At 47.8% G+C, this 15,633-nt stretch overlaps 4 protein-coding genes and 1 non-coding gene across 5 annotated transcripts; 3 read left to right on the forward strand and 2 right to left on the reverse strand.

The window, feature by feature from the left end:
* Positions 1-754: 754 nt before the first annotated feature.
* Positions 755-2,149, forward strand: BDQ94DRAFT_167368 (uncharacterized protein; the record flags this gene model as incomplete). Its single annotated transcript, XM_026770794.1, has 1 exon — positions 755-2,149. One exon carries the CDS (start codon positions 755-757, stop codon positions 2,147-2,149), a length of 1,395 nt encoding a protein of 464 aa, XP_026629493.1.
* A 2,689-nt stretch (positions 2,150-4,838) lies between these two features.
* BDQ94DRAFT_184654 (WD40 repeat-like protein) lies at positions 4,839-10,329 on the forward strand (the record flags this gene model as incomplete). Its single annotated transcript, XM_026774698.1, has 4 exons — positions 4,839-5,442; positions 5,903-7,270; positions 7,302-8,524; positions 8,581-10,329. The coding sequence occupies 4 exons, from the start codon at positions 4,839-4,841 to the stop codon at positions 10,327-10,329; spliced, it is 4,944 nt and encodes a 1,647-aa protein (XP_026629494.1).
* A 150-nt stretch (positions 10,330-10,479) lies between these two features.
* BDQ94DRAFT_137845 (uncharacterized protein) lies at positions 10,480-11,459 on the reverse strand. The gene is made up of 3 exons (XM_026765132.1): positions 11,194-11,459; positions 10,872-11,099; positions 10,480-10,807 (listed from the first exon to the last, which is right to left on the reverse strand). Exons 1-3 carry the CDS (start codon positions 11,323-11,325, stop codon positions 10,754-10,756), a joined length of 414 nt encoding a protein of 137 aa, XP_026629495.1. The 5' UTR covers positions 11,326-11,459; the 3' UTR covers positions 10,480-10,753.
* Positions 11,460-12,556: 1,097 nt separating this feature from the next.
* On the forward strand, positions 12,557-12,639 carry BDQ94DRAFT_t58. The gene has a single exon. It is a non-coding gene; the product is annotated as a tRNA-Thr (tRNA).
* A 536-nt stretch (positions 12,640-13,175) lies between these two features.
* BDQ94DRAFT_167371 (cytochrome P450) lies at positions 13,176-15,067 on the reverse strand (the record flags this gene model as incomplete). Its single annotated transcript, XM_026770795.1, has 7 exons — positions 13,176-13,554; positions 13,611-13,882; positions 13,934-14,178; positions 14,226-14,377; positions 14,428-14,619; positions 14,681-14,810; positions 14,875-15,067. The coding sequence occupies 7 exons, from the start codon at positions 15,065-15,067 to the stop codon at positions 13,176-13,178; spliced, it is 1,563 nt and encodes a 520-aa protein (XP_026629496.1).
* Between the last annotated feature and the right edge of the window lie 566 nt (positions 15,068-15,633).

Raw genomic sequence — 15,633 nt, forward strand, 5'->3', positions numbered from 1 at the left:
ACTAGTTTTGCTTGGCGTGGCACTTGTATTGCAGGCGATCTACTGGGGGCCAATAGCAGGGTCCCAGTTGCGAAGGGGTCAGAAATTAGTGTATCAGGTTCAGAGAGATCCTGATACTGAATAAGCTTTATCACGTGTAAATGTACTTACTTGACATCAGACTGGAATTTTTCGAACTCGATACCAGTTTTTCTGATATTATACTACTAGCTTTTTTGAATTAAATCAACTCTTATATCAATATTTCTGGAATATTATAGGGTCTTTTTGGAGATTATCAAAATATTTAGTATATCAGGAATTTTTATAGATTTCTATTTTATCTATAAAAAAGAATTTCAAGTCATATGCATAGCTAATTCACTATTAGAAATACTATTATATCGCAAGTATAAGAGAATTTAATATCAAGATTTTTCTGATTCTGACTGGATTATTTTTTTCCAGCTCTGTTCTGACACTATTGTACTAATTTCTGAAACTGGGTTGCCTGCCACTAGCCTTGATTCGAGCATATCTAGTGCTTACTGTCAGCCTACTTTGATATTGTTCCTGGGATCCACTTGTCTTGCTACGTATACAGTTCCTCGCCAGCTCTCTTATTACCCCGCTTCTTCCGCAATTAAATTTACCCCTCGATCATTCCACAATCTGACTACTCTCCTCTGGCTTATTTTAAATTAACTACACTCCAGAAATGCGCAGATAACGCCGCCCACCTGACCCCAGACAACTATCAAACTCAGCATCCAAGATGTCCTGGACAGAAGTCTCCCCAAACCGATACGAGCGTCCTTTCGACTCAATCGAAACTTTTTATCGTGCCGTTGCTGCTGCCGGTGCCCCACTGAACAAAGAACACTACCTGATTACCTGCACTCTCCAACTATCGCCTCTGCCTCCCGCCACTGCAGTTGAACAAGCCTGGAAAGCCCTCCGCCATGTCTACCCCCAATTGGCCGCTGAACCAGAAACAGACAGCAACGGCAGCGATCGCTTTGTCTATGAGGCAATCACCAGCAGCACCCAGCTCGACAGCTGGGCCAAAGAGACTTTCCATGTCGACACCGATCGAACTGCCAATGACCTCTATGAGCAGCTGACACCATCACCGCGCGTCCACCTCTACTACCTTCCCAGTACCTCTGAGGTGGTCTTCCGCACCCCCCACTGGCGCATCGACGGCATCGGCCTGCATCACATGCAATCCGCCTTCCTGCAACTCCTCGCAGACGGAACCGTTCATCCCATCGACGGGACCGAACCCTCGCGTCTCTGTCCCGCTGTGGACCAAGCCATCGCGGACTCCGATCTCCCCAAGGCAATCCCTCTAGACGAAGCCACCGCCACAGCTGCCTCCAACAAAGAACTCCAACCATGCCTCACCCAAACCGAGAATGGCAATCTCATGCTTCCAACTCTCCCCAACGTCCTCCCCAGCACCCCCAAACGCATCCTCCGCCACATTGACAGCGCTACTACCGCCCGTCTCCTGGATGCATGCTCCGCCCACAAAATCACAATCACGGCCGCCACCCACGCTGCCCTCGCCCTAACCGGCCTCCAATTCGCCCTTCACCCGGAAAAGAAACCAGATTACGTCGGGTTCAACCCCCTCGATCTACGTCGCTATCTCCCCGAACCGTGGAACGGCTCTGCAGCGGCCGTCTCGCTCTACCATACTGGCCTGCCGTTCCGCATCCCACTCTACCCAGCGCAGGTTGAGAAACGGGAAGAATTTATTCGCCTTGCCCAGGAATTTACATCACTCTACAAGAGGAATCTGGCTAAAGAGGCGCCACAGAACTTGTTCGATTTTTTGCCTACATATGTGGGTCGTGTTATGCAGGTGTTGGGCGCTGCGCCGCCGGATCCGCTGCTCGCTCCAGCACACCCGGAGTTGAGTTCTATGGGGAGGGTGAGTCAGTTGCTCAAGACGGAGGTGAAGGGAAAGGAGTGGACGGTGAAGGTGGAGGAGTGGTGGGTGGCTATTGAGGTCATTAATCGGTTGTTGTTGACCCAGGTGTGGACGTTTAATGGGGAGTTGGTGCTGTCAGTGCATTGGAATGAGGCGTTTTATGAGAGAAGCTTCGTAGAGGGTGTGTTTGAGAGGTGGAGAGAGGAGTTGATTGGGGGGTTGTTGGAGTAGATTAGTTTAGTTGTTATATTAGTAAATAGAGTGCAGCAGATTACAGAAGCATAATAGAGTAGCAAATCTATATTTCCTTATAATATTATCATAATGTAGAAATCGGACAGTTGTATGTCCTCATCAATCGATTGGACGCAAGCTGACCGCATACTCAACCGTTCCTCATCTACTTCACTATTCTCTCCATTCTATTGTAATATTGGAGTTTTGTTGTCTTTTTGCGGAATCGGAGACGAAATTGAACGTCGGGATGTATATATCATGGTTGGGGTGCATCGTTCTCCCTGTCTCAGACGTTCAGCGGCGTTAGGTTTGAATTTCATGATAACTTGGCAGCTGCGGTAATGTTTGACTATATATTATCAACATAACTAGTCTATCTAAATAGAGTAATATTATTGTGTAGTCACCGAGTCCGGACGAGCGATGGCGCATTATGTCGCAGGTATGCCAGCGTTGATGCGAGAAACCAACACCTACCATATTCCATTTCAAAGTCTCTGTGCTCTTGATATATATTTCCTTGCGCATAACTTTATCCGCGGCATCTGAATTTTGAATAAATACACAATGTGTGAATTTGGGGCCATTGCTGACTTTCCTGACCACTAACACTCGAACAAGAACCGGTCAAAGCGTAACCCGTAATGCAAGGACAACTGCCCATTGTAGGTTGCAAGGGAAACAGTCTCACTCTTCCCTTTGGGTCTCACTGGACCAGCCTTATTCCTCTCATCATCTAAGTCGTGGAATTACTAATCACTGCTTATTATTTCTGCAAACCTTACAATATATGACAGATCTTCTTCCGAGGCATATGGAAGTTCCCACTTATCGCACGTGCAAATATAATAATTGAAAGTCTTCTAGTAATGGAAGTATAATTCTACGAGACTCAATCTAAATATATATATTCTTTTCCATGTTGCAATACAGGAAGTGTGAGAGGATGTTCTCATCTTTACAGTATCTTTCATTGTACTCAGCCCTCACTGATCCAGCCTTCACCATGAAGCAGTGAGTCCTTGGCTAGTCAAGTCATGACGCATTTGTCAGCGTACACAGTACGGCAGATTGAGCCCATTGAAGTCCTGACAGCATGGGCGTTGATTCCCTAAAATTTGCCAACCGTCTGCAGGGTATTAGAACGAATCACCTGTTGTGGAAAGTAGGGAAAAATCCGACTCTGCCGGCATTAGTGCACTGACTTAAGGAAGGTGGATACTAGATTAGGCGGAGGAGCCAATCAGCAATGTTGGAACCGATTCCAGAAACGGTATAGGATCCTCACCGTTAATATGGATCGATCATCTGTCTCGCAAATGCCGAGAAGGGTCTTGAAGCGAAATCACAATGAAGGGACCCTATTGGCATGTTTCTCTTAGTGCTTATAGACCCCACATCCTGCCAAGAGCATAGGCATATATAAGTAGAAATCACGATGGCCCCGAAACTTACAGAGTAGACAAAAATGGCCTTGTTCTTCGACCTCCTCGACATCGCAAAGCAGAAAGGCCCTCTCCTGGCAGCTGCCGGCATCAGTGCCCATATTTTCTATTGGTCTCGCGGGGAACGCGGCGCCAAGGAGGGTCGCGCCTGGGTCTATGCCAATCTGATTGTGAACACCTTAGCCCTACTCACCACCATCAACAACCACGGAAGCTGGACAAGCATCTATGCATGGTCCCTGGGCATCAGCACCGTCTCCGTACTGAACATCTGCTTCTATTTCTCCCTCTTCGCCTCAGTGCTGACCTACCGCGCATTCTTTCACCGTCTGCATCACTTCCCAGGCCCATTCTCTCTCAAGCTGTCTAAGTTTGTAACCGGATACGAGAACCTCGAGAAAAACCGAAATTTCGAACGCGTATGGAACCTCCACAAACAATACGGAGACATCGTCCGCACAGGTCCCCAGGAACTCAGCATCTTGTCGGCTGAAGCCATCGATGTCATCTACGGTCCTTCAAGCAAATGTACCCGTGGCCCATGGTATGATCGCCTGAAGGGCTCGGGTGACTTCACACATGATTATGCGGTGTTTCATATGCGGGATCCGGCTGTGCATTCTCAGCGGAGGAAGGCTCTTTGGGATAAGGTGTTTAGTGGGAGAGGTTGGTTACCATAACCCCTGGGACGAGTTACGTTGTACTCACTTTAACGACAGCGCTGAAATCCTATCAACCAATGGTCATCCGCACAACGGAGCAGTTCCTCGATGCTGTGGCTCAGCGCGTCAATAAACCGCTTTCTGTTCCCAGTACCATGTCACTCCTCAGCTACGATCTCATGGGAGTCGTCGGCTGGGGCCACTCCTTCAACAACATAGAGACGTGGGAGCTGAACCCGAGTCTGCATTTCATCAAGAACATGAGGGCCGGTCAGCATGTCATGGTTCATACGCCGTGGCTCATCAGCTTGTTAATGAGCCTGCCGGGTGCTGGTAGTGCAATTCGAGAGTATGGAAATTGGATCCAGGATCGTATCCAAGAAAAACGGCAACAAGAGGAACGAAATGAGGTGTCTGGGGAAGATATCATGACGAGGATGCTCCCGTCCATGCGCGGTCTATCTAAGAAGGCGTTGTATAGTGAGGGGGAATTGCTTGTTATTGCGGGAGGGTAGGTCCCACCGCTCAACTAATCTTACACATCTGACAATGAGCAGAGACACCAGCTCCGTCACAATGAGCGTTATTATATACCATCTCGCCCGTAACCCATCTCTCCAACGCAGACTTCAAGCCGAACTCGACTCCGCAGCAGCAAAGCGCCAAAAAGACCCAGTACCCCCCACCGAGGCCCCCGAGGACACCTACTACCGCTCCATATCCTCCCTCCCTTACCTTAACGGCTGCGTCAGCGAAGCCCTCCGCATCCAACCCCCAGTGCAAGGTGGAATTCAGCGCAAAACTCCACCAGAAGGAATCCACATCCCCAACGAGAAAGGCACCTCCACCTTCATCCCGGGAGATACACTGGTCAGTGTGCCGATCCTACCCGTCCAGAATGACCCCCGGTACTATAGGAACCCGGAGGAGTATGTCCCCGAGCGCTGGACGGACAAAAAGCCCGATTGGATTATGAACAGAGCGGCATATTTCCCCTTTGTAGGTGGTGCATATAGTTGTGTTGGAAAGGGGTTGGCGTATATTGAGTTGAGGGTTGTGGTGGCGATGTTGTTTGGGAAGTTTAATGTACGGTTGGCGGAGGGGGAGGATGGGAGGAGGTTTAGGGAGGAGACGAGGGATACGTTTGTGGCAAGTTTGGGGGAGTTTAGGGTTGTGTTTAGTGAGAGGGCGGAATAACGTGTTTGTGTGGGTTGTGGATGAGGGTTTGTGCTTGTTTGTTACTTGTATATGTGTTGGTGTGAAATGTGATGGGCAAATAGATGTGAATACATGCTGGAATGAATATTCTAATATATGGAAAGCGATAAAATTATCATAGTGTCTAAGAGACTAACAATGGTGGGGAATAGAAAAGGAGAGAAGAAAAGAAAAGAAAAAATGAAAAGCAAACTACTCGATTGAAACATGAATCTTTACGAATAATAATATCTTAAATCATTGGATAAGAGCAAAGATAGATATTCAATAAACGAGCTAAGATACATGAATGAGAGAAGTCAGGAAAACAGAGATTTAGAGAAATAACATTAGTTCTTAATGAACAAAATGTACGGAAATATTCTGATATAAATCTCCAAATGGCAAGAATAATGTCCACCAAACAGTTCATCCGATAAAAGGGTCCCGGGGCAACAGGTTTCGAGCAAGGTTCCGTCAGAAATTGGTAGAATTTCGAGGCGGAAATCCGACAAAGCAAAGTAATCAGGCTGAAGGTTACAGCACAAGGCATGACTCGATTTCATCGGCCAGACACGACTCTTCCGAAACCCCAGCTCGAGATGACAATGAACATGCTTATACTGTCAAAACTTCGGAAGAGGATGAGCATGTCTCTTCAACCGAAGCCATTCAGCAAGAAAGTCCTCAAATGAACGGCCAAGCCTTTGATCCTTCCAACCAAAACGTGACACTGACAGAATGGTCAACCACCATTCACAATGCCCTTTGGAATGAGGCTTACAATAATCTCAAGCAGGATTTAAAGAAGGCAAAGTATGTGGAAGCATACGAAAAACTAGTGTTGGCGGTCTTTCTGGAAACGCCTATGTCAGATGCAGCTGGCGAAGGTAATGGTTCTCGGACAGCCTTGGGAGAGGAGAGGATGAAGGCGATAGTCGCGAAGGGCCTAGAAAGAATTGAAGATTCTAAAAAGGTCATGGAGACAGTAGATCATGTTTCGGGTGTTCTCACGCAAGTAAAAGCGTTCCTTGACATTCCGTTAAAAAACGTCCCACAGACCGCGCTTCCGTGGGCTGTGATTTCCTCCACATTTGATGTGAGTATATTGAATTTTTGTATGGGTGCCATGCTGACTGTGCAGATCCTGGTAAAACCAGCCAGAGCAGCAGCAGACCTTTATAATGGGGTGGCGTACGTTGTCTCTCGGATGAGCTGGTATTCGAAAGCTGTAGACAAGCTTTTGAGCGAGCAGAATATCAAGGACAATACATCATTGGAAGAGATGAATCACGATCTCAAAACTGGCATTGTGGATCTCTATCAGTCAATGCTCTTCTACCAGATCAAGAGTGTCTGTTTCTGCTACAAAAGCCAGCTTCTTGTCCTTCTCCGAGGCTTTCTCGATTTGGATGATTGGAGCGGAAATTTGGATGCCGTGAAAAACGCTGAAAATGCACTCCAGAACGACCTCATCCTCTACAATCAGGAACACATCAAGGACCAGATCAGACAGATTACTATAACCAGCGAGCACCAGGAAGAATTAGACGAATACCGCAACTGTCTGCAGTCCCTCCGCTGGATTGACCCGCGAGCTGAAATCGGGGATATTCAAGCCCGAAATGAGAACATCTTAGAAGAGCTGTTTACATGGATTCTTCTCACGGATGAATACAGACAATTCAGCAAGTGGGACCACTCCACTCCTGCACGCTTGTGGATCAGTGGGCAAGCTGGAACTGGAAAGACGATGCTCCTGATCGGTATCATAAAAGATTTGATTGCTCGTGGACTTCCCGATACCGAACGTCCGCTGGTTTTATATTTTTTTCTGTCAAGCCACAAATGATCAAGCCAACAACGGCGTTGCGGTTCTCCGCAGTCTAATATGGCTGCTACTTCTAGAACAACCTCACTTGGTTTCACACATTCAGAAGGAATACTTTCATTCCGCAAACAGGCTGCTCACGGATAAAAATGCGTTCACAACTCTACGTGACATTTTCAGGAAGATGCTGGAGGATAAATCCCTGAAACGAGCCACCATTATCATTGATGCCATGGATGAATGCGAAGAAACAAGCAGAGAACTACTGACTAGCTTCATCGACGATGCGTCCTCTGCACGAGAGCTATTCAATATAAAGTGGCTCGTCTCCAGTCGGCCACTGCCAGAAATACCACCAAGTGTGCAGGACGTCACTCTGCCAACACACAGTCTTCTGAAGCTCGATGAACACGACTTGTCGGACTCCATCAACAGATATATCGATATCAAGATGGTTCAGCTCAGACAAAAGGCACGTAAGAAGGGCCGTGTTGAAGAAATAGCTGATAAATTGAAAGCCCGAGCAAGCAACACTTACATCTGGGTATCATTGGTCTGCAGAGAGCTTCTTCACGCGCATGAGTTCATGTGGACTGAGATTGTCGACAAAATACCAAAAAAATTGGAAGACCTCTATGGCTACCTGCTCGATAGATTGGCCAATCTAGACTCCGAAATTATGTCGTCGTGCTGCAAGAACGTCCTAAATGCCGCTATGCTTGCACGAGATCCCCTTTCCTTGTCCGAGATCGAAATTCTCGCAGAGCTTCCAGAGGGCGAGGATGCAGCGGAAGCAGTCGTTCAGGAATGTCGGTCGTTCCTGACCATTCGAAACGGTACCGTCTACCTGATCCATCAGTCAGCGCAAGATTATCTGCAAAAACACTATCAAAGACTCTACAGTGTCCCTCGGGCTACGCTTCATCACCGAATGTATCAAAGAGCGCTCAATGGCTTGAGAAAAGCCTTGAAGGAAAATATATATGGATTGCCTCATTATGAAATTACGACAGAAGAAGTGCAAGTTCCCAATCCAGACCCGTTAATCTCTGTCCGGTATGCATGCCGCTACTGGGTCTATCACTTAGAACAAAGTGGCTCCACGTCCACAGATATGGAGGATATCCTTTCGTTCTTTAACACACACTTTCTTCATTGGCTCGAGGCAATGAGTTTGCTGGGGAGATTTCCAGATATTGTGGGGCTCGTTGGTCAATTGAAGTCCAACTCAGAGGTAAGCCAGTGGGTATAAACGAGCATGTATCTGAGCTGATGTTGACTCGGTCTAAGAATGAACCCACCCTCTCTGACTTCCTAATGGATGCCGAAAGGTTCATCTTGCACAGCCTGCCAGTTGCGACCAGAGCACCTCTTCAGCTCTATGTTTCTTGTTTGATCTTCTCGCCCGAAACAAGTCGGGTGAGGTGCATGTTTATAAAGGAAGTCTGCAAATGGATCCGGCAAACATCTGGCACTGATAAGGAATGGGGTGCACTGCTTCAGACCCTTGAGCACTCAGCAACGGTGTACTGTGCTGCATTCTCTCCCAATGGAAAGCTGGTGGCATCAGGCTCTAGCGATCAAACAGTCAAAATATGGGATACGGCAACAGGCAGTCTACGAAAGATACTCTATCATTCAGCTACGGTTTATAATGTGGCATTCTCCCCAGACAACAAGCTACTAGCTTCTGGGTCAGATGATCGTTTAATCAGGATATGGGATACAGTCACATGGCGTGAAACAGAGAGGCTGGAGTACTCAAAGTTTACCACTCATCTGGCTTTCTCTCCAGATAGCAGGGTATTAGCTTCTGCCTCAATTGATAATGATGTTAAGCTGTGGGAGAAGGGGACAGGGAGTGTGACGTGGGAACGGCGGAACACGAAGCCAACATCCCCACTCAAGCCCATGGCCCTTTCTCCAGATACTCAATTATTGGCAGCAGCAACAGATCCCCCTGATAACTCTGAAATAGTAACCCTAATTGATATGAAAACAGGTAGCATAGTGCGGGAACTTTCTCACACCAACAATGTTGTGAAAGTGGCATTCTCTCCAGACAACCGGCTGGTGGCCTGTGCTTTAGTGAATAACACTCTCACCCTATGGGATACTGCGACATGGGATACCAAACGCACAGTCCATTACCGATATCCAAGCGCTCCTACCTTTTCTCCTGATGGCAAGCTCCTTACTCTACGGCGGCGCGATGGGACCGTTCAACTATGGAATACAAATACTGAAACCGTGGAACAAACACTACTGGAGAGCAAACGCAACACTGGTGTTGTATTCTCGCCTAACGGTCAGTTGATGGCCTTAATATCACCGTTTCGCGCAGTCAGGCTATGGAGAGTCATCCTAGGGAGGCGGGAGGAAAGTGAGGGTCATCACGTATCTGCTGTAATGGGAGTGATACTCTCACCCGATGGGCTGTTGGCAGCAACGTACTCAATGGATCTCTCAATTAAAGTATGGATTCTAGAGAATGGAAAGCTAGCGCAAACCCTCGAAGGCCACAAGGCCTTCGTTGATGTAGCTGCCTTCTCGCCAAACAGCAAGCTACTCGCATCGTGGGCATACGATAATACGGTCAGAATCTGGAATACCGAGAACGGGGAACAGAAATGGAAATTTGATGGCGGTGGGATAATGATAGAAGTGATGAACTTCTTCGCAGAGAACAAACTGTGGGCTGCAGCGTCCTCGGATGACGAAGGTCGAGTATGGAATACAGAAACAGGACACCTTGAGCAGGTTGATTCGCACGACCATGAGGCTCACATGCCAAATGTGTTTCGAGGCAATTCCTCAATCCAGTGCAAAGGGGCCGAATATGATATCTCTGTCGAAAAGGAGTGGGTTATTGTTAATGGAAAGAAGAGCATCTGGTTACCTCCAGAATACCAGCATTTTTCGATGGCGAAAGACTCATCATGGGCAGTTCGAGAAAATACTCTCGTGGTTGGGTGTGATTCCGGCCGTGTTCTTTTCATTTGGTTTGATCCAGTTGCGATGAGAGATGTGATATGCTGATTGACCCCCAAAAAGATAAGGCTCCTCCAGCTTGGTAGAATGAGACACTATCATTCATTCATTTGTATTTAGTCTCTATTCCGCTTTGTTCTATCCGGATCTCCTTCGATTATATCTTCTTTGTTCTCTCTGTCTTCTCTTCTTTCCTTTGTCGATCTTCATAAAACCCATCTCGTCAGGTAGTCCAACTGTCGCAAAAACTCCACTCACACTGAGCATCGTGTACAGGCCTAAACAAATCAATATTATGTAGGTAAGGCAATTCTATATATCGCACTGGATGAGCATATGTGCTCTCCTTCTTTCCTGTACGCGTAGCAATATTGCAACGTTTTATAAAAAGACACCACTATTATTTCTGCTCTATCTCCTTCCATCCCATGTACCTCCACCCTACCACATACCCATCCCACTACTCCACCCCTCAAACAATCGTAACATTCGACACTGCAGTCCCCACCACAAACTCATACGATAGCTACCACGCATCAGCAAACCCCCAGCAAAACACTACCAGCTAATCAAAAAGAAAGCGAACTCACCCCAACCAAAAACGGCCTGACAACACCGATCTGCGCAGGCCCCGTCACATCCGGCACCGTGATAGTGAAGTTCTCATACGGGTCAGGAGGTCCGTTGGACTGCGGGTCATAGGGACCGCTGTAGAGGAGGTTTCCGATCTCCGAGTCCGGGTTGGGGCACCCTGAGGAACCAGAGCAGGATTCGATGCCGATGGCGATGCCGATTTCGGCGACATTTTCGCTGAAGACCTATTTCGAGAAAGGGGTTAGTGTGAGAGTGAATCTGGTGTAGTTGTGAGGTAGATGTAAAAGAATATAGAGGTGGAGAGTGGGATGGACGTACCGGACGGACAAGCTGCACTGTTACTGTTTCTCCGGCTTGGAGCTCCGCGCCGGCGGCAGGGGAGTTGATGTAGATGCCCTGAGCTAGGGCGGTAGCTGTGTAGAGTGCGAGAGAGAGGATGGACTTCATCATGGTGGATGGTTGCTTGGCTAGTATCTGAATAGAAACTCGAATGAGATGTGATCTTGGAAGGTCTGATGGTACCTGAATTCGGCTGGGGAAAAGGGTCAATATATATTCACAGTCGCTAGTACTAAGTATTTCCCACTGCTTGAGTAGAACGACTCATTCAGGGGAATTAGACAGGGGACACATGCTTGTAGTACTTGCTTTTTTCAGGCACCTCACTCAGCCACCGTAAATAGAGTCGCGGCATATCGTTGGTAGCGTTCCGCTGCGGCTCTGAGACATCAGGCGTCCCATTCGTATTTGCGACCAATAAGAGTGTGTGACATAAGAGTGTTGGGTACATGGAGGGGATTTACATGCTAAGTACTACTTGAGGTTTGTTATTAGGAAGATTTAGTTCATTGGAGCTGGACTGCGTATAGTCTCGCTGGATATAAGGTACTTCCTGAGGTGGTGAGCAGCGGACATATCTCCAGACGAGAGAAACGACGAGACAAAGTAGAATTGAAAAGACCGGGGTCATGCCATGATCGACGCCGTGAAATATCTTACATAAATGCGATGAGCTTAGTTGAAAGCTTATTTTATGCTAAGTCATATGTCGGTACTTCTCATATGACCTGGCCTGTATGCAAGGCAGCCATCCCGGACCCTAGTAAGCTGACGGGCAAGACCTATCTTGTGCTGCCCTTGGACCCTGGGTGCAGATTGAACATGCTATTATGGCTCTTAAGTCCAATTTATTTGTCAGTCGCTGCTTCAAGCCTAAAAGGTGTTGGCGCAGACGAATAAACGCTCTTGTGTGTAACATACCCGGGCTGTCAGTAGAGCCGTAGCCGATGCATTACTGTGCGTTAGATGAAGTCATCTTCAAGTGTATGTCGAACCTTCCAGGTTTTGACTTCCTACCATGGTTGCTGACATCTATCAAGGCTGATATTCATACCTATATTTGGAGTAAGACATTACGATCCTTCATCGAAGTGGACAATATACTATGAGATAGTAAGACTGAGTCTTTGAACGCCTAAGCAACAGGACCAGGGTCGAGGTACAGCAACATGCTGTTCCACCTACTCTATGTATTGTACTTGTAGTAGAGAAGACAACTATAACAAAAGATAATGTAACACAATAGCATCAAGCATATTTTTGGAAGACCAACCAACCGATAATAGGTACCACATAATCTTCCCTACATAGACATTTAGTTTGCTTGAGATTTGTAAGAATCGCCCTTATAGCTCAGTGGTAGAGCGCTTGACTTGTATCCTCTACGGTATCAAGAGGTCCGTGGTTCAATCCCGCGTGGGGGCATTCTTTTTTGCCCCGGCTTTTTTTGCTCCTACCAGATATCTCTTTTCTCGTCCCTCACTCTACTGTTTCTTTCATTTTAAGCCTAATTTGCTGATTACAGTTTGCATTAATTTGCCTGAGCTACAAAATTTCTTCAGAGAATCCCTCGCGTCCGCTGTTCAATCATTTCCCCACAAAGCAGCCATTGGCTCGCACGGAGAATGGATCCGGTCGGACCGTCCCGTTGTATCGGAGACCGAATCCGATGGAACCTTTAGGACAGCAAGCAAGCAGACCCTGCAATTAGTCTACTAGCCATCTTGTTCATGCTTGCATGATCTTGTGCAACAGGATGTGGAACACGGGTTCTAACTCGCAGATACATGCGACCGTGTTTATTCGTGGCGTCTCATCATGATTTTGGCCAGCCTGACCTGATCGCGTTGAACTGATCCTACTCATCTCGCTATGTGCCTCACCCCAGCAAACAGAGAACATTCTCCTCACAACTCGACACATTCCAATATCTCCCTCTATTATACCAGTCGTCTATGTCCTCAGATCCCCAGCTCCTTCGCATGACTCTCCTCCCACGGAAACTCTCTCTCCACTGCCCTCACCAACTCCTCATGCCCCTTACTCCTCGGTTTCAAATCCACCTCGAAAGGAACAGGATGGCTAATAGTCCCTGAAGAAAATTCGACCCGGATCGGAACTTCCTTGCCGTCTCGTACCTTCTTCCGGATATCCAGTACCGCAAGTGCCCGCGCGACAGTAAGGAAAATGCTCTTCTCGGCAAGCAAGCGACCAGGACAGATGCGTCGGCCGAATCCGAAGGCGTATAGTCGTGGGTCTGGCTCAGGGGCTGCCCCGAGAAAGCGGTCGGGGTTGAATGTCTCAGGGTTGCGGTAGTTGGTTGGGTCGTGCGTGAAGGCCCTGGTTTTGGGTTAGGTATGAGTTGGTGAGTTTGAGGAAGGAAGGGGGACGCATACCAGACGTTGGGAACGATGATGGCACCCTTGGGGATTAGATAGCCGTTGAAGATGTCTTCTTCGCTGGAGGCGTGGGATACGCTGAGAGGGGTGACGGGGTGCCATCTGAACACTTCTTGGACTACGGCGTTGATGTACGGGAGGTTGTTCTGGTCGGAGAGGTCGGGTAGTCGGGAAGTTCCTATGACCCGGTCGATTTCTTCTTTGGCTTTCTTTTGCACGGATGGGTTGAGGGCCATGGCCATAAAAAAGCAGGATAGAGCGGAGACGGTCTATGCGCGGTTAGCGGAAAAATGGTGATGATTGTGGTGATCAAAACGCACCGTATCAGCACCACCGCCATACAGAGCACCAGCCGAGTATTTGACCACAATTTCCTCTTCAGAACCTGGAAGGACAGTGTCCTTCTCAAGCAGACCAGAGACGTACGATGGCTGTTGGACACCTCGGGCCATTTGTTTCTTCACGAAGTCGTATGTTTTGTCGTGCATGATGGTCAGTCGCTCTTTGTACTCCTTGGCTATCTGGTTTTCCTTTCCTCCGGGCAACCAGGTGGGAAGGTATTTCACTGCAAAGTCAGCGTCCAAATCATCCAAGGGAGGTTGGCAGACTTACAGAAAGGAATAAAGTTAACCAGCCAGGCTCCTGGGAGAACTATCTGAGAAAAGTCATCCATGGCCTTGTCGACCAGGTCCACCAGGGGATCTCGCGCATTTGGCTCAATGGTGTATCCGTATCCGATCCGGAGGATGATTGCTCCGGACTCTCTGTGAACGATTAGGTATCGAGCAACTTTGTTGCAAGCTGCAGGACTTACTTGCGAAGATGATCAATCAAGTCGTTCGGTGACCGAATAACGCGCAGAAGAAACCGGGTAACTTCTTTATCCACGATTCCATCGAATTTAGCTACTGCGTTGGCCGAGCCGATTTCGCGGTACGTGGCTTTCCGATAGGCGCGGAACCGGTTGTTATAGGGGAGAAGGCCTAATGTCTTGTCCCATCCCGACCTAGGGGTGCAGATTAGTATATTATGTCACTAGTAACGAGTGAGATTAGTGTGGAACTAACAGATCTGCGATGGGAAGATGGGGTCGGGAGGAGTGTTTTGCCGAACGCTTCTCCAACATCTCCAGGGCCATGTCGGGGTCATTAAGAACAACGAGAGTTTGTCCGAATACAGTGATGGAGCTGATTGGGCCTAGAGTCGAAGGTTACTAAAATGAAAGATGCCGTTCTAAGGGTAGGATAAAAGGAGGATATACCATATTTTTCCTTATGATCCAACCAATGCTGCCAATCCTTGGAACCGGGAGGCGGGAGATCTTTGAGATTGCCGATAATGGGTTTTGGAGGAGGCCCTGGGGGCAGTGGTGCTGATGTCCTCTTAGGTCCAAGAAAGACATAAAGAACGTAGATGGATGCAAGTCCGACAAGAAGGCTAGCTATGGACAACATGGTTGTGGTCCAAAGCTATAGCTATGAAGGTTGGAGAAGAAGAGTAGAGAGAAACTACGGAGTGGGAGATGCATTGAGAACATGTTTCTGCAGCGATGGCTGAAGCTGAAGGCGAAGCAGGGCAACCAGGCGGGGAAATTGGGGACAATCTTTAGTTCTTGCTGCTGCATGTCCAACACATTTCTGCAGGGATAATTGGATGCTCGGGATTTAGATGAGCCACTACCGAAATAGCGCCCTGAGCTACTGCAGCTTGAGTGAAACAATGGCCGCGGGATTATCATCCCTCGACATGTCATTGGTGGCAGGGAGGTCGGTCGTCAGCCATCTCTCAGAGGTGGCGTTCGATTCTTCAGCTTAACTGGGAATGTCGGGCTTTGAAATTAATACGGAGTACGAGTCAAGATTCGTGCATGCCCAGCAATATTACAAAAATAGAAAATAAATAAATAAATAAATAAAAAACCGCTATAAAAACGTACCAGAAGATAAGATTGCCAATTTCAACGCCTGGAAGTTAGATAGGAGTTGTGAGGTCAAAGCGTCGGTTGATCGTTGCCATCTCC

Source organism: Aspergillus welwitschiae (genome assembly GCF_003344945.1).
Source record: "Aspergillus welwitschiae strain CBS 139.54b unplaced genomic scaffold BDQ94scaffold_6, whole genome shotgun sequence".
Lineage (NCBI taxonomy): Eukaryota > Fungi > Ascomycota > Eurotiomycetes > Eurotiales > Aspergillaceae > Aspergillus > Aspergillus welwitschiae.

Coding starts and splice junctions, on each gene's coding strand:
- BDQ94DRAFT_137845 (XM_026765132.1), bottom strand. CDS start 11,325: ATGATGAAGTCCATCCTCTCTCTCGCACTCTACACAGCTACCGCCCTA. Junction 11,100..11,193: donor CAGTGCAGCTTGTCCGTCCG/GTACGTCCATCC, acceptor TTCTCGAAATAG/GTCTTCAGCGAAAATGTCGC. Junction 10,808..10,871: donor TCAGGCCGTTTTTGGTTGGG/GTGAGTTCGCTT, acceptor GATGCGTGGTAG/CTATCGTATGAGTTTGTGGT.